The sequence below is a fragment of the Capra hircus genome, chromosome 9 (assembly GCF_001704415.2).
Source record: "Capra hircus breed San Clemente chromosome 9, ASM170441v1, whole genome shotgun sequence".
NCBI lineage: Eukaryota > Metazoa > Chordata > Mammalia > Artiodactyla > Bovidae > Capra > Capra hircus.
The window spans coordinates 9,374,576-9,397,767 of NC_030816.1; the positions used below are offsets into that span (position 1 = coordinate 9,374,576).

Consider the following 23,192-nt stretch of genomic DNA (forward strand, 5'->3'; position numbering starts at 1 on the left):
CTCCTCCATCCATGGGATTTTCCAGGCAAGAGTACTGGAGTGGGGTGCCATTGCCTTCTCTGCATTTACCAGCTATTTGATCTCAAAAAAATCTCTTAACTTCTCTCATTTTCTTCATCTAAACACAAAATAATAATAGTATTTTGGATGATAATAAGAACAATATAAGGAGTAAATGAGTTGGTAAGCGCAAAACAACCATCTCTGGCTCAGAGTAAACAACTGATAAATGAGTACTATTATTACTATTGTCATTATGTATAAAATGAGGATAATAAGGCTATAACTTCACAAGGCGTTTAAGGCTTAAATCAAGGTAACAATACTAAATGGAAATCATAAACAATGCCTAGCACATAATATACCATTCAAATAATAGAAGCAATTATCATAGCTTGCTCTCCTTTTTAAAGACCTCTTAATTGAGGAATATGCCAAAAGTCCCCTCAAAAAAAAAACTTAAAAATAAACTAGTAAGGTATTTTCCTGAATGTAATGATTATTAGGTTTTCCCAATTAGCTGACTCAATTTTGTGATTATATAATTATAATTTTTGTGAAAATATTGGCTCAATTTTTAGACCACAAATACCTTAATGAGAAGTTAAAAATGAATAAATCCTAGACTACAACAGGAAAAATAGTTTACAATTAGTAAACTCCCTTTAAAATTTTAACTATGGAAATATTTTAAAGCTTATTTTTATATACTATATCTCCTGACTCAATACTTGCTATAAGAAAAAATTTTTTGATGCTTTAGAATTTTATGTGTTTAAATCTTTATTTTAAACACAATATGCCAGGAAAGTAACTGATCTTTTAAAATCAATTATCAGTTGGTATACTATTTTCTCCTTTCAGTTAGTTAAAAAAAAAAAAATTTAGTTAAGTGAAGCTTCCAATCTATCAAATTTTACCAAAGTTATTATTTCAATTACCAAGCATGTCTGTTCATCTCCATGGCCTAATCGTCCTCCAGGACCATGACCACAGGTGTAAACCTGCCCTTTCTGAGACAGAAACACTGAGTGAAATTTACAAAGCACCACCTACAGCAAAACAAGAGAATATCATTAAATGTCTATAAAATATCCTTTATTTTATAAAAAGAAATAACAGAATATCACTAATTGTTTAAGCTAGATAATGGGTACATCAGAATTCATTATACTATTCTCTCTACTTCATACATGTTTAAAATTTTCTGAAATAAAAATTTAAAATATATACTGGTCTATTTTAAAACTATGTCTAAAAACACCAACAGATGGGAAAAAATAAATTTAGAAGGAATTAAGCACATGTAACCCAGAAGAGACTAAACAAAGGAAAATACAAAAAGTAACCAATTGTTTTCCAATTTCATAAAATCCCACACAACAAGAAGTGAACAGAATTAAATACGAAGTATAAAGATTACCAGATAGTGATATACTACTAAAGAAAATAGTAGAAATGCTGTAAGAATATTTTTTCAATATCACCTATACAGAGGGAGTGGTGGGTAAACAGTATGTCCTTTTTATATCTCTGAAATGTTTCAGTTCAGTTCAGTTCAGTTCAGTTGCTCAGTCGTGTCCGACTCTTTGCGACCCCATGAATTGCAGCACGCCAGGCCTCTCTGTCTATCACCAACTCCCGGAGTTCACTCAGACTCACGTCCATCGAGTCAGTGATGCCATCCAGCCATCTCATCCTCTGTTGTCCCCTTCTCCTCCTGCCCCCAATCCCTCCCAGCATCAGAGTCTTTTCCAATATGTCAACTCTTCCCATGAGGTGGCCAAAGTACTGGAGTTTCAGCTTCAGCATCATATCATTACAAGGCTTTAAATAACTTATACTGATTTTCAAGCTTTTTTCAAGGCATCATCAGTACACTCATTTTACCTAAATACGATTTAAAAATCCTTTTATCTTTAAAAAATTTGCATTTGTATTTCTTATGCTATCCATAAATATTTCTAACTTAGTACATTAAAAAAGGATTAAGAAATTAAAAAATCCTAGAATTGTTTATAAGAATATTATAAGCTGAACTGCAAGTGCTATTTACATATATCCTTAACCACTTGGCAAGTTCTGTAAATACTTTTTTATAGAACTTGTTTTTTATAGAAGAAAGTTTATCAAAGACTCTAGGTCTTTGATTAAAGAAAAAAAGTCATTTATTTAGCTATACCACAAACATCTAGAAAGTCTAAAAATAAAATAAAAAACTGTATTCAAATTTGTAATACAAAGTTAAAATCTATAAAGGAAATATTATTTTATGAAACTGAAATAATACATTTTGTTCAATCCTATATTCAACATTAGAGCACCTCTGTAATTTCCAACTTCGGCTTCCTTGGTGGCTCAGTGGCAAAGAATCTGCCTGCCAATGCAGGGTTCAATACCTGGGTAAGAAAGTGCCCCTGGAGAAGGAAAGGGCAACCCACTCCAATATTCTTGCATGGCAAATCCTATGGACAGAGAGGAACCTGGCGGGCTATGGTCGACAGGGTCTCAAAAGAGTCAGACACGGCTTAATAACTAACAACAACATCAAACAACCAATGCCAGAGTATAAGACCTTCAACTTTAAAACCTCTGAATTTTTTAAAGAGGCAACTGATCAAGGATTTTCATCTTAATTATCAGGAATACATTATGCTAATAACAATAATCTCTGTCCCACGGCAGTCAATTCATCTGGTACGACAGAATCAGCTGTTTTTCAGTGAGTAATGCAGCTGTCTACATAACCAGGCATTCAGTAAATAGTGCCAAACACTAGTTTCCTTTTTTCTTACTAATTTACACTACTTTCCTCTCAAATCTATCCACAGTGTTTGTGTTTCAACCCTTATTTTGTGGTTAAAAAAAATCCTTTACATCCTTAATTTCTTCACAAAATACTTAAGTGTCCTTGTCTTAACTGAAATATAGCTTTGTTTTCATGTACACTGTTTCATCCTTAACCCTACCAAGTGGAATATGCTCAATTCTTCTATAGCACCAAGTGGAATATGCTCAATTCTTCTATATTCTTCTATGTATCTTAGAATCAGAAGGTACAGTCAGCCAGCCCATTTCCTGATGCCTCCATGACTCCTTCACATTTGTGTAAAAATCTCTGCTCCTGAAAAATTTTACCTCACCAAATCTGACTGTATCTTGTACCAAGTCAGAAAAGGAAAACAGGAGCCTTTCTAAGTGCCTCAACTCTGATCAACCATTCGTGGCTGCTGACAGGTGGATTCTGAGGACTTGCTCCAATTCACTTTAAAACAGAGATGCAGGGAAGAAGAGAGTGGGACTGAAGGAGGAGGGCAGAGGAAGTGTGCGCTGTGATTGAGCCACAGTATCTACCAAAAGCTTTCAAGTAGTTGAGAAAGAACAGCTATCCCTGCTCTAACAGTTTCCCTCACGTTCTCTAGAGACTCTGACCCCAGGCTTAAGACTCTGGTCTGTCCCAAGTCCTTTCAGCATCCTCCATTCCTTCCCAGTCTTTGTATTAACAGATGGCTAGCCAGAATCAGGACACCTGATCTGAAGAATTGAGCATATTCCACTTGGTAGGGTTAAAGGATGAAACAGTATACACAAAAACACAGCTCACTTCAGTTAAGACAAGGACACTGAGTACTTTGTGAAGAAATTAAGGATGTAAAGGAGTTTTTTTTTTTTTTTACCACAAAGTAAGGGTTGAAATACAAACACTATGGATAGATTTGAGAGGAAGGAAAGCGCTATTTGGCACTATTTACTGAGTGCCTGGTTATGTAGACAGCCCCATTACCCCTGAGACCTCCATTGCTCCTTCACATTTGCGTAAAAATCTCTGCTCCTGAAAAACCCTCCCCTCACCCAATCGACTGTATCTTGTACCAAGTCAGAAAAGGAAAACAGGTGCCTTTCTAAGCTTTCAGGACACCACTCTACTTCTTTCGTCACTCTTTATTCTCATGTGGGCTCCTATTCTTGCCCTCTCAAATTTTAATATTCTCCAGGGTTTAACTCTTATTACGTTTTTTAAATTGCTAATCGTGATACATTAGTGACTTCTGGTGTGAAAAACAGTGTCCTGCTGCTGCTGCTGCTGCTGCTAAGTCACTTCAGTTGTGTCCGACTCTGTGCGACCCCAGAGACGGCAGCCCACCAGGCTCCCCCGTCCCTGAGGCCCTAAATATGGTGGCTGTATAATTTATCATCCAATAATTGGGGGAATAAAAAGGGACGACAGTTATGATTACATCAGGGGGAAAAAAACCGAAGAAAAGGACTCAGCAGACATACTCTGAGTGTAATTTTCGAATTTAGAAAATGAGATTTATAGCTTTAAAAATTATTAAGTAGAGGTTGTTTGGGAGTGGCAAAATTAACACTTCAGTTAAACTTAAAAACTTTGAAGACTATCCAGAGTACAACTGAAATGAAGCTCAAGAGGAAGAAACGCTGAGGGTAGATATGTATTGTACACACAGAGACACACACATACAGAGCATTATAGAAAAAGATGAGTAGGTCAGTAGCACCAAAATCCACTGAAGAGGGAGACAACCAGAATTATGATATAAGGACAAAGGCAAAACCTTTACAATTATCAATTAAAATTTTACAGTTAGTTATATTTAACAACTCAGGTTCACTTACCTAAAACTAATAACAAATTGAGTTTCAACAACAAATTCACTTGAGAAACAATTTGAAGAACTCTAAATGGAAAAAAAAAGCTAGAAAACCCAACAGAAGTTCTACCTTTAAAAAACTACTACCTGTACAACGCCTTCTAACTTCTAATGCCCCTTATACAAACGTGAATGTGTTAGCCACTCAGTCGTGTCCAACTCTTTGTGACCCCGTGGACTGTAGCCCACCAGGCACCTCTGTCCATGGAATTCTCCAGGCAAGAATAATGCACAAACATCTCATAGTTTTATGATACTTTACACAGTCTAATTATGATCTTAAAAGAATTAGTAAAATACCTGCTTGATATAAATCCCACTCCTGGAGAACAGATCCACCAACTCTGGATGATGTTTGCTATTCTGGCTTCCATGACCCAGGGTGAAATTTGTATTATCTCCCCAAGTGTAGACATCTGTAGGATCTAAAATGAAAATTAGTTTTTATATTCTATCACATTTTAAACAAGTATCAGTGTTGTTTAATTACACACTGAACTAATCCATTTACTTCAAATATGACTCTTTACCAAAACCAAACTATCGTATTTAGAAAGATACTACCAAAATTTTATATTATCCATCTATTAATTTAGTATAACACTCTAGAAACAGAAATCAGAAGATCCAAAACAGCACAGGCCTGTCTCAACGAAGGCAATTTAACATGTTGAACCCTTGTTTCTTTAGCAGCTAAGATTTAACTGCCAAATGAGTAAAATACCACCTGCCATATTCACTTAGCTCTCAGGAAAATACTACATATAACTATTTAAATGTAGATGTCATTAAAATGGTTCATATATACAGGTTCTAAATGAAGTACATGGTATTAGTTTCTATTATTACATAAAGATTATTTTTGAATAGTTTGCTCTTGATAGATGCAAAATCACACTAGGAATTAGGGCAACAAAAATGAAAATGGGATAAAAATCACAGCTAATTATGATATAAATCTTCATTTTTACTTTGGAATGCTTATCAAGTTCTTGAATGGAACAATAACTATAACTTGCAATATAGTGTCCAAAACAGAAATAAAAGGAAGAACATGTCCTCACCTAGATTGCTCATTAGTTAAAATGCAAATTAACTAGTGTCCCAATTTACATCTCTTCTTCTTTTCGATCAATTTAACATTCACAAAGCTCACAGGGCACAAAAATTTAAAAGATAAGTGCCACTACAAGAACGAACATGTGGACAGAAGAACCACTTCCTTTCCCTTTGACCTTAAATGCTGTCCTTTCTCAACGCACATCAATCACTTTACAGTAGCTACAATTCCAGCTGCCTTTATTTGTTGTTCAGTCACAATCATGACCGACTTCTTTGTGACCCCATGGACTGCAGCACACCAGGCTTCCCTGTCCTTCTCTATCTCCTGGAGCTTGCTCAAACTCATGTCCATCGAGTCAGTGACGCCATCCAACCATCTCATCCTGTCGTCCCCTTCTCCTCATGCCTTCAATCTTTGCCAGCAGCAAAGTCTTTTCTAATGAGTCAGTCAACTCCTCGCATCAGGAAGCCAAAGTTCTGGAACTTCAGTTTCAGCATCAGTCCTTCCAATGAATGTTCAGAACTGACTTCCTTTAGGATGGACAGGTTTGATCTCCTAGCAGTCCAAAGGACTCTCAAGAGTCTTCTCCAACATCACAGTTCAAAAGCATCAATTCTTCGGCACTCAGCTTTCTTTATAGTCCAACTCTCACATCCAAACATGACTATTGGAAAAACCATAGCACTGACTAGACGGACCTTTGCTGGCAAAGTAATGTCTCTGCTTTTTAATACACTCTCTAGGTTGGTCATAGGTTTTCTTCCAAGGAGCAAGCGTCTTTTCATTTCATGGCTGCAGTCACCATCTGCAGTGATTTTGGACCCTAAGGAAATAAAAGTCTGTCATTGTTTCCATTGTTTCCCCATTTTCTTGCCATGAAGTGATGGGACCAGATGTCATGATCTTAGCTTCATGAATGTTGAGTTTTAAGCCAACTTTTGCACTCTCCTCTTTCACTTTCATCAAGAGGCTCTTTAGTTCTTCTTCACTTTCTGCCATAAGGGTGGTGTCACCTGCGTATCTGAGGTTATTGATATTTCTCTCTGCAATCCTGATTCCAACTTGTGCTTCATCCAGCCTGGTATTTCACATGATGTACTCTGCAGAGAAGTTAAATAAGCAAGGTGACACTATACAGCCTTGATATACTCCTTTCCCAATTTGGAACCAGTTCATTGTTCCATGTACAGCTCTTACTGTTGCTTCTTGACCTGCATACAGATTTCTCAGGAGGAAGGTAACATAGTCTGGTGTTCCGATCTCTTTCAGAATTTTCCAGTTTGTCGTCATTCACATAGCCAAAAGCTTTAGCGTAGTCAATGAAACAGAAGTAGATGTTCTTCTGGAATTGCCTTGCCTTTTCTATGATCCAATGGATGTTGGCAATTCGATCTCTGGTTCCTCTGCCTTTTCTAAATTCAGCTTGAACATTTGAAAGTTCACATACTGTTGAAGTCTAGCTGGGAGAATTTTGAGCATGACTTTGCCAGCATGTTAGATGAGTGCAACTGTGTGGTAGTTTGCACATTCTTTGGCACTGCCTTTCTTTGGGACTGCAGTGAAAACTGACCTGCGGCCACTGCTGAGTTTTCCAAATTTGCTTGAGTGCAGCAGTTTAACAGCATCATCTTTTAAATTTGAAGTAGCTCAGCTGGAATTCCATCACCTCCACTAGGCTTTGTTTGTAGTGATGCTTCCTAAGGCCCACTTGACTCTGCATTCCAAGATGTCTAGCTCTAGGTGAGTGATCATACCATCATGATTATCTGGGTCATGAAGATCTTTTTGTATAGTTCATGTGTGTATTCTTGCCACCTCTTCTTAATGTCTTCTGCTTCTGTTAAGGCCGTACCATTTCTGTCCTTTATTGTGCCCATCTGTGCATGAAATGTTCCCTTGGTATCTCTAATTTTCTTGAAGAGATCTCTAGTCTTTCCCATTCTATTGTTTTCGTCTATTTCTTTGCACTGATCACTGAGGAAGGCTTTCCTATCTCTCCTTGCTATCCCTTGTAACTCTGCATTCAGATGGGTATATTTTTCCTTTTCTCCTTTGACTTTTGCGTCTCTTCTTTTCTCAGCTATTTGTAAAGCCTCCTCAGACAACCATTTTGCCTTTCTGCATTTCTTTTTCTTGGGGATGGTTTTGATCACCGCCTCTTGTACAATGTTACAAACCTCCATCTACAGTTTTTCAGGCACTCTGTCTATCAGATCTAATTCCTTGAATCTGTTCCACTGTGTAATTATAAGGGGTTTGACTTAGGTGATACCTGAATGACCTAGTGGTTTTCCCTACTTTCTTTAAGACTGTGTTTTTACTCTTATACACATAAATGTATACTGAAATTAAAAAGTATAAAATAAACCTAAGTGTTCTGAAAGAAAATCAAAGTTATCAACCTATATATATTAGAGTAAAAGTCTTTACAGATATCCACACACAAATTTTCTCAGGTATTTTTATAACAATAAAATTTCTTTTAAATTTTTTAAACTTTAATGGAATATATTTATGGAGTTTTCTTACCAGTATTTTTGAATACTACATGAGTTGGTCTATCCTTCATTACAAGATCCAAAGCTGACAAGCCTTCTTTATCTTGAATATACAGATTAACACCATGCTAAAAGAGGAAAAAATGTGCATATAGATACAGACATACATGCATATATTTTTAATTACTTATCTATAATCAGTAACATTTATATTTATCAAGTCAGATGATCAAACTATAAAGAACATCAAAAATAACACCTAATAACAATTATCTCCTATGCTCATAAACATTTATTTCTCACACAGAAGAAAACTAAGAGAAGTCAAATATCCAGTTCTTGGTAGAATAAAGAAGAACCATAAAATGTAAAGAAGCAACATTCAAAACCAAAATGAAACAAAAGTCTAAATGAACTAGATACGAAAGTTTTCCACAGCCACCCAGGTCAGTTACCTAGACGCCCTAACTCTGAGAGTGTGTGTGTATGTACATACACAGTTGTTGGTTTTTTGGGGTTTTTTTTGGTATTTAAAAAACCAAATTCCACATCCAGATAAGGGGTGTAAAGATTTCAACACAATGGCAAACAATAGTTTTTACTTTTTGTATGTTTATTTTTTCAGATTTACTGTATATAATGTGATCACCTATGTTCCATCTTTTTGACTTAAATTCTGTTATATCTACTATTGATATGAAGACTATCATATTTTTTATTTCTATTTGTGTGATTTATATCTTTCCACTTAAAATTTTCTACGTGCAATTTCAGAGCATTGTCTCATCACTTACAGTTAGACTGTGTCTTCAAAGTCACTGCTGAGGGCACAGGTTCAATTCCTGGTTGGGGAACTAAGATTCCATAAGAAGTGTGGTGTGGCCATAAATAAATGTGAGACTGTGCATTTGTGTGTTTTAAGAATGAATTTTAATCTACAGTTTTATGTCTCCAGAATTTAAACATGAAATAGAACATTTTCCATCCCATTTATTTAAGGCAGTTAGTATACCCGATCCTTAGTACATACTTACTGTCTTTTAAAATATAGTGGGAGGAGAGGAGAAGTACAATGTTCAATTCATATTACTTTTACATTACAGCTTTTTAAATACAAAAGGTACTCCTTTTCAAAAATAACAGTATTTGTTGACAGTTTAATAAGGCATTCAATAATTACTTTTTAATCTAAGTTTCTTTTTGCTAAGATTTATTACTTATTTTGGGCTGTGCTAGGGCTTCATTGCTGTGCTCAGGCTCTCTCTAGCTGCAGGGAGCAGGGGCTGCTCTACCGCGGTGCCCGTGCTTCTCCCGTGGCGGCTTCTCCGGCTGCCCGGCAGGGACTCGAGGTGCACGGCCTTCAGCAGTTGCGGCTCGCAGGCTCCGCAGTAGTGACGCATGGCTCAGTCGCTCCGTGGCACACGGGGTATTCTCAGAGCAGGGATCATAGCCATGACCTCTGCACTGGCAGGTGGGTTCTTAACCACTTAACACAGGGAAGCCCTCAACAACTATACTTTAACTGATGTGAGTGATCACTGCCTATCCTCACACACTAGAGTTACAGGCTGAGATGGAACCATGAAATTTTTAAACTTTAACCAGAATATGTCAGAACACTGTTTTGGGTTACTTAAGAAAGGGTCTCTCCTCTTATCTTGTAACAATGAATTTTAATAAACTAAAATTAATTCTTTACCACGGAGCCACCAGGGAAACCCAGTCCATGGCATTGCAAAAGAGACAGACAAGACTTAGCAACTAAACAGCAATACCAATTCTAACTTCATTGTGTTCTAGACAGTAATGACATCTGATTTCACAAGGATTGTCAATGAACAAAAACTACTCAAGGTAGTGAGCTGACAAATAAAACAAAGTTCAGAAGTGATCTTTTAATAAGATCTTAATAAATTTAAAAACGTATGTTGCCTATTTTCTAAGTTAGATATAATAAATCCACATAGAAAGACCTGATTTTGACCTTTATAAGCATAAAAAGGGCTGATTCCAGGGCAGTGTTCCAAGTTACAAATTTGACAAACAGGATCCCAGAAACTTAGATCCCTGCAGATTTTACTTTACCAGTTTTATAAATTCATCCTAAACTTTACTGGATCCTATTTGCATCTTCTTAAATAGCCCCAAATGCATAAAGGACTAGGAACTTGTTTTGCCTCTGGAGTTCCCTATGTATGGTGGTCTCTGATACTTTTTAATATGCTCACTTTAAACTCTAAAGGTAGAGGACCAGTGTGTAATCTATCTCATTTATTTAAAGATCAACTCTTTACATATTCCCCAAAGAGATAAATTCACCAGCTTACTAAATAGCATATAAGCATAACAAAAAAAAAAGCAAAAAAGGATTCTTTGTTTTTCATTACAATATCTCTAGCACTGAGATCACTGCCTAATACACATCAGGCACTAAAGAAAAACTTCTGTTCCAAATACTTTACAAATAGGTTATCATTTAGTCCACACACTCTTATGATTCAGCTAGTTCTTCCATAAGAAGTTTCTGCTGAGGGTTTTCATCTTTGGCAACTGGGAACTGACATTATAGGTGTATTTTTATTGTACAATTTTAGCACTAAATTTTAAAATTTCATACTAGAAAGTTTTTATCAAATGTAATTCATTTAAAACGTGTTTTTCTGTATAGGCTCTTCCTGGTCATCCATAACACCTTAAATGCCAGAGTTGTCAGCAGGAGCGAAATTGACAGCAAACACCTCTATCATTGCAGCCCCTCCAATTAAAGAGTTAAAAGGGGAAAAGAAAGAAATCTGGACTAAACAAATGCAGATGGATTACAGCAACATGGGAGTACTCAGTGGAAGAAGGACGTTTCTATGGGATATTTTATCAGTGGGAAGCATCCATGTAGGATGTCTATCACTGATCAGAAGGACGCTTGATGAAAATCAGATAGCCAAGCCAAGAGCAAGGTGGCCCAAGGCACAATGTCCTGGCCTCTCCTGCCCAAGGCAGCAAGAATGACTGAGGATTTCTACAGGTAAATGCAAGCCAAAGGGAGGGAAGGCCCAAAATTCATACCAGAACCTATTTCAAAGTGAAGACCCAAATTCTCACACCTGAATGGCAAACCCTAGGACACCAGAAAGCCAAAGGACGTTCTCAGCCTTGAAAGGGTCAGCGGTCACCCAGTTTCCAGCAGAAACTACAGGGAGAGGGCAAAGCAGAGCTGACGGATGCTGTAGCACTTACTAACCCAACTCTTCCTATAAGAGGTTATAACAAGGGAATTAAACTGATACCCAACAGTTTTAGATATAACAGGAATTAACAGTACTATTAATACTTAAGAAAAGTTTTTCTTCACTGAAATTCCCTGGGGAAAAAAAATGAGGACGGTACCATCATTATCCTTTCTTTTATAGTTGAAACTGAGGTTCAAGATTCAGTAACTCATCCAAGATGACTTGGTAAGTGGTAGACCTAGAGAGTTTAGCTCCAACAAGGATATTTTGCTATTAATATATACTGAAAATCATTTTGATCAGTAAATGTTACTATCTAAAGACCACGACCCAGATAATCACGATGGTGGGATCACTCATATAGAGCCAGACATCCTGGACTGTGAAGTCAAGTGGGCCTTAAAAAGCATCACTACGAACAAAGCTAGTGGAAGTGATGGAATTCCAGTTGAGCTGTTTCAAATCCTGAAAGATGATGCTCTGAAAGTGCTGCACTCAATATGCCAGCAAATTTGGAAAACTCAGCACTGGCCACAGGACTGGAAAAAGTCAGTTTTCATTCCAATCCCAAAGAAAGGCAATGCCAAAGAATGCTCAAACTACCGCACAATTGCACTCATCTCACATGCTAGTAAAGTAATGCTCAAAATTCTCCAAGCCAGGCTTCAGCAATACGTGAACCGTGAACTTCCAGATGTTCAAGCTGGTTTTAGAAAAGGCAGAGGAACCAGAGATCAAATTGCCAACATCCGCTGGATCACCGAAAAAGCAAGAGAGTTCCAGAAAAACATCTGCTTCTGCTTTATTGACTATGCCAAAGCCTTTGACTGTATGGATCACAATAAACTGTGGAAAATTCTGAAAGAGATGGGAATACCAGACCACCTGACCTGCCTCTTGAGAAATCTGTATGCAGGTCAGGAAGCAACAGTTAGAACTAGACATGGAACAACAGACTGGTTCCAAATAGGAAAAGGAGTACGTGAAGGCTGTATATTGTCTCCCTGCTTATTTAACTTATATGCACAGTACATCATGAGAAACGCTGGGCTGGAAGAAACACAAGCTAGAATCAAGACTGCCGGGAGAAATATCAATAACCTCAGATATGCAGATGACATCACCCTTGTGGCAGAAAGTGAAGAGGAACTAAAAAGTCTCTTGATGAAAGTGAAAGTGGAGAGTGAAAAAGTTGGCTTAAAGCTCAACATTCAGAAAATGAAGATCATGGCATCTGGTCCCATCTCTTCATGGGAAATAGATGAGGAAACAGTGGAAACAGTGTCCGACTTTATTTTTCTGGGCTCCAAAATCACTGCAGATGGTGAATGCAGCCATGAAATTAAAAGACGCTTACTCTTTGGAAGAAAAGTTATGACCAACCTAGAGAGCATATTCAAAAGCAGAGACATTACTTTGCTGACTAAGGTCCATCTAGTCAAGGCTATGGTTTTTCCAGTAGTCATGTATGGATGTGAGAGTTGGACTGTGAAGAAGGCTGAGCGCCGAAGAATTGATGCTTTTGAACTGTGGTGTTGGAGAAGACTCCAGAGTCCCTTGGACTGCAAGGAGATCCAACCAGTCCATTCTGAAGGAGATCAGCCCTGGGATTTCTTTGGAGGGAATGATGCTAAAGCTGAAGCTCCAGTACTTTGGCCACCTCATGTGAAGAGTTGACTCACTGGAAAAGACTCTGATGCTGGGAGGGATTGGGGGCAGGAGAAGGGGACGACAGAGGATGAGATGGCTGGATAGCATCACTGACTCAAAGGATGCAAGTCTGAGTGAACTCCGGGAGTTGGTGATGGACAGGGAGGCCTGGCGTGCTGCGATTCAAGGGGTCGCAAAGAGTCAGGCACGACTGAGCGACTGAACTGAACTGAAAGATCACTATGCAAACAATTGTTTTCAAGTAAAAAACAGAATATAAGCTCCTTAATGTCTTACAATGTGACCGCAAGTTCCTTGAGGACAGGAACTTTGTTCTGCTTTGTTCTTCTCTGGTCCTCCACAGACAGGACTGAATGCCTGTACAAAAACAAACTGTGCAATTTAAAACTCATGATTTCTGACAGTTTTTAACTTGCGTTTATTAATGAAATGATACCAGGGTATATCTCAAAACATTATTTGTCTAACCAGTACAACAAGCCTAGATTTAATCTACTTCATGGGAAATTTAAAATAAACTGATTCTGGGAAATCTCATGGACAGAGGAGCCTGGCGGGCTATAGTCCATGGGATTGCAAAGAGTCGGACACTACTGAGCGACTAACACTTTTTGGGCTTCCCAGGTGGTGCTAGTGGTAAAGAACCTACCTGCCAATGCAGGAGAGTCCCTGGGTTGGGAAGATTCCCTGGAGGAGGAAATGGCAACCCGCTCCAGTATTCTTGCTTGGAGAATTCCATGCACAAAGGAGCCTGGTACGCTACAGCCCACAGGGCTGCGAAGAGTCGGACATGACTGAAGCGCCCTAGCACGCATGCAAAACTGATTCTGATTATTATTTTTTTAAACAACTATAAAAACTCTGCCTTTTCATACTGTTTATGGACAGCAAGGAGGTCAAACCAGTCAATCCTAAAGGAAATCAACCCTGACTAACCAATGGAAGGCCTGAAGCTGAAGCCCCAATACTTTGACCACCTGATGTGAAGAGCCAACTCACTGGAAAAGACCCTGAGGCTGGGAAAGACTGAGGGCAGGAGGAGGAGGCTGCAGGGAACAAGATGGTTAGACAGCATCACTGACTCAATGGACATGAATTTGAGAAAACTCCGGGAGATACTGAAGGACAGAGAAGCCCGGTGTGCTGAAGTCCACGGGGTCACAAAGAGTTAGACACGACTCAGTGACTGAGCAAAATAACAATAAAAACTTAATCCCTAGCCAAATAAGAAATGAACACACTACTCAAATCAGAGTCCTTATATGATTTCAATAACTAGCACCCTTTTAAAGTAGCTAATAATATAGTTATAGAAAAGGAAACCATACTTCTTAAAAATACTGAAAGATATATAGTACTGTGTAAGTGACAAAATGTCTGGGATTTACTTTAAAATAATAAGGGGTGGAGAAAGTCAGTGGAGACATATTAAATCTGTAACACAAAATTGGCCAATAGTTTACAATCTAAAAATGGTTACAATAGTAAAAGATATCAAGTTCTTATCAACGACAAGAACGCCAATCTCTTCGTGGAGATTAAGAAAAACACATGCCAGACCAAAAAGTTTTAAAAAAACAGATGACACTTACCTTCAGTAGAGACCAAACACAATCAATATGTCCATAAAAAATGCTTCTATGCAAAGCTGTCCATCCTGACTCCTTGTCTTTCACCAAGGGATCCACTCCTTTCTCAATAAGCCAATCTAACACTCCTTTTTTTCCACAGGAGGCAACAAGGTGGAGGGCATTCCGGCCAAAGGCATCCTTGATGGTTGCAGCATTGTAACAATGACTGGAGAGAAAGGCCTTAATCTGGTTTTCACTCCCCTTCGTTACCACAGAAAGGACATCCAAAGCATGCGTCAGGGAGCGACACTTTGATGTGCAGTCAGGGATGGAAGAATTCATCCTAATTGTTTTTATGCAGCTTCCTTCTTCAGAATAGTCAGATAATTTAAAAAAATGAAAAAGCCAGGCCACAGAGCTGCTATTCAGAAAGACTGATAGAGAATAAATGGCCTGCTTAGGGTTATAATTTAAATCTTCCTGGCAACAGTATAAAACTATATAGATTTGTACAATGTATTTTGGCATTTAAATCAAAAAATTATAAATAACTCTATAAAGTTTATATCAAATGCAAGTCCTTTCTTTAAAAAAGGAAACTTTCCACAGTTTATAAATTATTCCTGGAGTCAAGCACCAAGGGGGAGTGAGGAGGGGAACTCCCCCTCCACACTGTGTGATCCTTTTAAATATCCATAATTGCAAGGGTGACCTGTAAGAGAAGGAGAAACAAAGTGAAACTACAGACCCTCTCTCTCACTCAAGCATTTCACAATACAATCATCCCCTATGTAAGCGCCTCTGACTCCCACCTTCAAAAGCGAGCAACGGCAGGCTCTGGCTTCAGTCAGCTCTGGCTTCAGCCGCTCTGCCTCCCCTGTGATCCTCTCCGTATGGAATTTGTGGCGAAGTTGAGAGCTTCGCTGACAAAAGCTCAGCCTCCTCTCCCAGTTTTGATGAGGGAGGTGAGTTCTGCTTGACTATAAGCCTGTCTGAAAGGTGGCTCCATCCACCCCCACCGAGAAAGCTGAGGAGGAAAGGAAGTGGGTCCACCTGGCAGCCACCTCCCAGCTCGTTTGCCTGGATTCTACGTCACCATACAGATGACTGAAAGGGTCTCTCACATCCGAGGTATGTCTAAACTCTGACTTCACTCAAACTTTACCTCAGGATCCAGGCATTATGGGTAGGTATGTATATGGGGAGTGATGAAGTTAATTCATTTAATCAGGCCCTGCGTGTATCACAAACCCAAGCCTACGTCAGTCCACAGTTACAGATACACCCGTCCAGGAAACCTAACACCAATCAATCCTCCAACTCTGCTTTGGTGCGCTCACCTCCCAGTACAAAATAGGACCTGCACGCCTCAGTAGGAAATCCCCAACCTCCTAGTCAAGCACACCCTGTTTCAGAGTTGCCTCTTCCAACATTCTGCAAAATTCTCTCTCTCTTGCCCAAAATCCCCTGGAAGCCTGCCTCACTGCTAGTGAGAATTGAACTCCCTGCAATCCATGGGTTGTTTTCCCTTCAATAAGGAACAGCAAAGTTGTTACCAATATTTTTAAATTTTGTCATCCGACAGGAGAGAGAGAGTGTGTGAGTGAGAGAGATGAGGAAGGGAAGAAAGGACAGAAAGGAAGAGAGAGGTATTACTTTGTGCTATTCCTGCGTTTTAGGAGATTTCAAGCCCTGAAACTGCAGTCACCTGTCCCTACTTCATATGTAACTTTGAAAGAAATGAATTTTGAGGTCATCTTGATATTGTTTTTTAGGTGGCCACAGTTTTGCATTATCTGCTCTGTTATGGTTGCCAAAAAAAAAATTAACCAGGTTGTAAAAAAAAAATTTTTCACTAATAGAAGAAATTTTCACATACTGAGATATGGAGAGGTCATTCTTGCTTATACATGATTTGGCTTTAAATTTATGCTAACTAAAAACAGCCTGTCTTATGGCCTGTCAAACACACTGTACATCTGCTTTTACCATTAAAGAAGAGTGTGGCTCACCATCCAGTAACACAAAGCTTGAGTCACAACCCACTGTAGTAACACACTGACCGTACGTCCTGAGGAAAATTTAGGATGGGAAAAACAGGATGAAGCATTCTACACTGGGGATCTACAGGCTCCACGATAGGTAAGACAACCAGATTCTCGCACCTCCCTGCACAGAGAAAAACACTACAATCATTTACTTGAGATATCTGTCATTTGTGATTAGCAGTACTTTTACCAACATGTACGCTTGACTGTATGTATTTCCCAGCAAAAAAAAAAAAATCATGTTTATACTGACTCCTCCCAAGTTACTGAGATGTTGTTTCCTGGGCTACAGTCTGCAGTTGAGCTGGATAAAACCCTCATTTATTCTTACTATGGGTCACTGGTTATTCGCATCGACATCACCTTCACATCCATAGTATTCTGTATCTGTATCAGTCATCCTCTCAGCGTTTTTCCAGTCTCACGTTTAAGGTTAACTTCTGTGTGTTACTCTGGAATCCGCCTCTTTTCTTCCAGAACCTTCATTACTTCTCTCTTGTATTTCTACACTCTAACGAGTTATACCTCCAAAAGCTATAAACACACTTAAATCTACTGTCTTTATAGGAATCCTACTTGAAAACTTTACCCCTTAAAACTGAATGATCAGGCTTCCTCGGTGGTCCAGTGGGTAAGAACCTACCTGCCAACGCAGAGCACATGGGTCTAACTCCTGCCCCAGGAAGATCCCACAAGCGTCAAAGCTACTAAGCCAGTGTGCCACAGCTCCTGGGCCTGCACTCGGAAGCCCTCCAGCAGACACAGCTACTGGAACCCACATGCCCTAAAGAACAGCCCCCACCTGCTACAACTAGAGAAAGCCCTTGTGCGCCAATGAAGACCCAGAGCAGCCAACTAAACAAAATTTTAAATCATTATCACCAGCACCTCCACCACCACAATAACCAACACTCTTATCATTTAGTATTTACTAAGTGCCAGGACCGTGCTAACATTGTTTTCTCTGCCTGGAAGGTTCTTCATCACAGAGGGAGATGTTAATAAAACGTCAGGTATTAGAATTTTCCTGGTGGTCTAGTGGTTAAGACTCCATGCTCCCAATTCAGGGGGCCGAGGTTCAACCTCTGGTCAATAAACTTGATCTTGTAACTAAAGACCCTGGATGCCACAACAAAAAGATCCTCCATGCCCTAACTAGAACCCAGTGCTAGTTCTAAATAAATAAGTATTTTTAAAAATATGCCACACAACAAGTATCAAAACAACTGGATAGCTGTCTAGGGGGAAAAGTCTATAAACACTTATTTCATACCTTACACCAATATAAATTCCAGATAGGTCAAACATAAGATATAACAGCATAAAAATACTAGATGAAAAACAAAGAGACTCTTTTATAATCTCAAAGCACAAAAAGTCTCTCTAAATGTGACTTAAAATCCAAAAGTTATAAAACTCCAATAAATTCCATCAGTTTAAAACATACTTAAAAAACTTTAAAGACAAAAAAGGAGAAAATTTTTCCTTTAATATATCATCTATACAAAATAGTAAGAGACCAACAGAATAAAAGTCAAAGAATGTGACCAACTTTTTCACACAAAAAGGGAGGTGGGGTGGATTTAAATGGATTTTTAAAAAGAAACTCATCTCATTCAAAATAAATATAAATTAAAACTACAATGAGACACTAATTTTATCAGAAAGACAAAGATCAAAAAGGTTGATATCACTATGTATAGACAAGGGTATGGAGAAATAGTACTTGGTGAGTGTACACCAGTACAGTTATTATAGATAGCAATTCAGTAATATTTGCCAAAATGTAAAATGCACATTCCTTCTGACTCAAGCAATTTTACTCCTAAGAGTTTATCCTGTAAAAATATATCTATGTGTGAAACAGCATAAGTACAAGAACAGTCACTGCATCAATGCATGAAAAAACCTTCATAGTTAAGATAGTTATGGTATGTCCATGCAAAAGATTGTTCATGTATCAAAAAAAAAAAGGCAGCTACATATTTTCTAATATGAAATAGCCTGCAAGATAAATTGTAAAATGTTTCTAAGACTAGATGCATGTGTGATGCCACTTATGAGAAAATGTACATGTAAGCACATGTTTACGCTTAAATACGCATGAAAGATGTTTAGAAGAACATATAAGAAAATGGTTAATAGTGGTTGCTTCAGGGAAGAGCACATGGCTGGAGACAGAAATGCAAGGCAGACTTACTTTTTACTACAAACCTCTTTTGAATGCTTTAACAAGTGCATGTACACATAAATAAACATACATCTTAAAAACACATAAAAATGCTAATGTGTTGATTATAGAGGCCACAGGCAAGTCAAGAAAACTCAACCATCACACATGAGCCTCTAGTTTTTTTCGAATATGCTAATGTTTCTTGCTTTGCCCTTTCAGATCTGGAGAAACAAAATATTATTTGTCAACCACCTGATGGAGAAGGAAATGGCAACCTACTCCAGTGTTCTTGCCTGGAGAATCCCAGGGACAGGGGAGCCTGGTGGGCCGCTGTCTATGGGGTCGCACAGAGTTGGACACGACTGAAGCGACTTAGCAGCAACAGCAGCAGCAGCCACTTGATAAACTACTTATCTTCAGTTTCTTCACTGTTACAAAACTAAACACCAATATACTAGAAATTTCATATCTAGACTGGGCTACTTCACATTAAGCATTTCTCCATCACCTTCTATTTATCATCTCCTAATTATCTTCTCCTGTCAGTACTTTTGTCTTCTGGATTTTAAATGAGTAGTCAATCCATCTATAATGCCTAGAGTTTAAAGCTTTTATAGGAGAAATTCTACATAAATTACCTTTTCCAAGGTATCAAATTAAGTTCCCAAAATACTGTGTTCATTTTATTTTCAATATGTAGTCAGCCTTTCATATCTGCAAGTTTCACATCTGTTAATCGAACCAAGCTTGGATTCAAAGTATTTAAAAATTCCACAAAGTTCCAAAAACAAAAGCTTAATTTTGCCTCATGCTGACCAACTATATTTACATAGCATTTTCAACTACAGTTGACCCCTGAACAACACAATGACCCTCTCATTGCCAGCTTTCCCTATGCTGCTGCTGCTAAGTCGCTTCAGTCGTGTCTGACTCTGTGTGACCCCATAGAGAGCAGCCCACCAGGCTCTCCCGTCCCTGGGATTCTCCAGGCAAGAACACTGGAGTGGGTTGCCATTGCCTTCTCCAAGGCATGAAAGTGAAAAGTGAAAGTGAAGTCGCTCAGTCGTGTCTAACTCTTTAGCGACCCCATGGACCACAGCCCACCAGGCTCCTCCATCCATGGGATTTTCCAGGCAAGAGTGCTGGAGTGGGGTGCCACCCCATGCTAGGTGCCTCCTATTCACAGTTCCATATCTGCAATTTCAACCAAAGGCAGATCTTGGTAGTACTGCAGTACACATTTACTAACAAAAATCCAAGTATAAGTCGACCTATGCATTCCAAATCCATGTTGTTCAAGGTTTAACCATGTTTACATAGCACTGGCATTGTATTTAGATATTGGAAGTAATCTAAAGACAATTCAAAGTATACTTGTATGCAAATATTAAGTCATTTTACATACAGGACCTAAGCATCTGTGGACTCTGGTATACCACTGGGGTCCTAGAACCAATACCTGACTGATACCAAGAGACTTCTGTATTTATATGAAGGACAGAGGAAAAACAGTTGTATGACTATTTAAAGGGACATAAGTGAGTTTACATGTATGTACAGGGAAAACTTCTGTGCAGCAGACATAAACATTCCAAATCCATATTTTCCACTCCCATTTCAAATCACACTCAGTAAGAAATTCTAAACCTAGTTGGTCCCTAACTATTATGATTTCCCCATTTGGAAATGACAGCACAGAACTAGCGAACTCCTAGTTCTTTCTAGCTCCAGTTCTGTTTCCCCTAGACTACATGTAAACCAGCTAACACAGCGTTCGGCAGTTAGTAGACATGAAGACAAAGTACCAAAGCCTCAAGTAGTTTAAAATGTTAAACTGGAAAACATGATAGGTGGCAAAATAGTCACAAGTACTTAATTCCTTTGAGGCTCTAAAATTTTGTGATTTCAGTGTCTTCCTAATACCTGAAAAGAACCACTTACATCAATCACTCAAACCCTACATGCAATAATTAAGGTATAAGAGAAAAGAATTCCCTGATCTGTTATGATACATAATTCAAGCACTTAATGGGAAAAGAGAATATTAAATCTAAATAAAAGTGACACTATACAATATGTAACGAGAGGCACGTACAGAGCACCATGAACATAAACATGGAAATGACTAACAGCTAGCACTTCTCTCAATCCTACATATTTGATTTCAAATATAGCAATGCCAGCTGTTACCAACTATGTAACTACAAAGTACAATAATCTCTCCAAGCCTTCATTTCTTCACCTGAAAACAGAAACAATGCCACCCACCTTACAGAGTTTCTATAATGATAAATGAAGCTGCTCAGCATGGTATCTGCCACCAAATGTATATTCCACAAATAGTAGTTTTTATTACTACCATTTCTTCAGTAACAAAAAGACAACTTTTATTCCAGAGCTCATGTTTGGTCTTGCAATATCTCTGTCACTGGTTTCCGAGCACTCTCCTCCAAGGAAACCATACATACCAAGGTTACCAATGACATACAAATTGCCAAATATTACTTGGGGATAATGTTACTTGACGTCCCTGCTGTTGAATCGTTACCACCACATTCATATCTCCAAGGAGTACTGAAAGGACAGGGAACCACTGAAGCATTTACGCGTAGGCTCTCTCTCCACCACTTCTTCCAAAGGCATTTTCCCTTCCCCTGACATTCAAATGCTGGGCTTCTCTCAGTGTTCCACTGAGTCTTCCTTTCCTAATTCATACTCTCCTTGGATAGTTTCAATCTCTTCCTGTCACTTTAACCTATGTGCTCGTAATCCTCAAACCTGTCCCCTGCCCTCATGTTTCCCCTAAATTCCTGGCCCAATGCCTAGTGTTAACCCAGGTCTCCCGCACTGCAGGCAGACGCTTTAACCTCTGAGCCACCAGGGAAGTCCAAGCTATTTCTATAACACTATGCTGCCTCCTCAGTGCATCTACAGGTCACAAGATACTGCAAAAACAAAAATACGTAGAGCTTAAGGGCTTCCCTGGTGGCTCAGATGGTAAAGAATCTGCCCACAATGCAGGAGACCCGGGTTCAATCCCTAGGTTGGGAAGATCCCCTGGAGAAGGGAATGGCTACACACTCCAGTATTCTTGCCTAAGAAATCCCATGGACAGAGGAGCCTAGGGAGGACTACAGTCGTGGGATTGCAGAGTTAGACACAACTAAGCAACTGACAGTTTTCACTGTTACTCTTGATAATTCGAAAAATTCTGTTCTCAATATTCATCGATAATACTTGAGTGAAAATACAGCTCATTTAACAACTGTATTGACTGAACAAGATTTATTATCTAGTACACAGTCTACCATCAGTGGGTCACAGTTTAGTACAGGGGAATGAACTGCTTAGTAGAAGGGAATGAATTTAAGGAAGTTCTAAAAAAAACCATGATTAAAAATCTATGGTAAAGATATAACAAGTGACCCATAGCAATGTAGAGTCAATAGGAGGGATAGAGAGATTTCCCAAAGGATATGTATAAACGAAGACTTAAGATGAGCACATGTCAGCCTGGGTTTAATGGGCATTTGAGGCAGAAGTAAGAGTAAATATAAAAGCACTAAAATCACCTTGGTCCATTCTGAAAATTCCAAGAAATTCAGAAAACAGAAATGCATAATGCCATATATATATATACATATATATACACACACATATATATATACTGGATGCTTTAGATTATAGACAGTCTTACGTGCCTTTCTTTAGGGATAAAGAAAGTGAGCAATCAAAAACATATTTAGGACCCTGAGTTGATTAGACATGGTGATAACTTCTAGGTTTCTGGCTTGGGCAGCCAGGAAGAAAAATAGAGGGTAAATACTTTAGAAATCAGAGAAAACAAACTTAAAACAAAAGGAACAAACAGAAATTAAAGGTGAAATTTTGTGTTATATGTGATGAAGTGTTGATGAGAAATTGAGTGGAGGAGTATACCTAGCTACAGGCAATTGTTAACCTTGAAGACTGGTTCACTATAACGGTGCCAGTCACTAGAGGTTGAGCCCTCAACAATGGCTCATAATCCTATGTACACACTTGGTTAAAAGTTCAGTTATATTCCTAAAACACAAATCTGATCATGCTAGTCTCTGAAATATTTAAGACCAAAATGAAACAATATATTTCATGCGTTAATAGCCTTGTGACCTCAGAAAGAGGATGCCAGTTAGACTTGGCGATTACGTAGCACATAAAGTTCAGACTGTGAATTCAGAACACTGAGCAAGTAACTCAGATACACCACTAATTAAATTATAAATTAC

The 23,192-nt window shown here is 38.5% G+C and overlaps 1 protein-coding gene across 2 annotated transcripts in view; it reads right to left on the reverse strand.

Annotated features, from left to right (window-relative positions):
• IBTK (inhibitor of Bruton tyrosine kinase) overlaps nucleotides 1–23,192 on the reverse strand; it is a 100,248-nt gene that overhangs the window by 72,249 nt on the left and 4,807 nt on the right. For both annotated transcript variants that reach the window (XM_018052915.1, XM_018052914.1), the window contains exons 2-5: nucleotides 14,725–15,415; nucleotides 8,266–8,362; nucleotides 4,974–5,098; nucleotides 942–1,052 (exon numbers count right to left, since the gene is read on the reverse strand). In XM_018052915.1, the coding sequence (XP_017908404.1) occupies nucleotides 942–1,052; nucleotides 4,974–5,098; nucleotides 8,266–8,362; nucleotides 14,725–15,231 (840 nt within the window). In that variant the 5' untranslated portion in view covers nucleotides 15,232–15,415. The remainder of the gene's footprint in view (nucleotides 1–941; nucleotides 1,053–4,973; nucleotides 5,099–8,265; nucleotides 8,363–14,724; nucleotides 15,416–23,192) is intronic.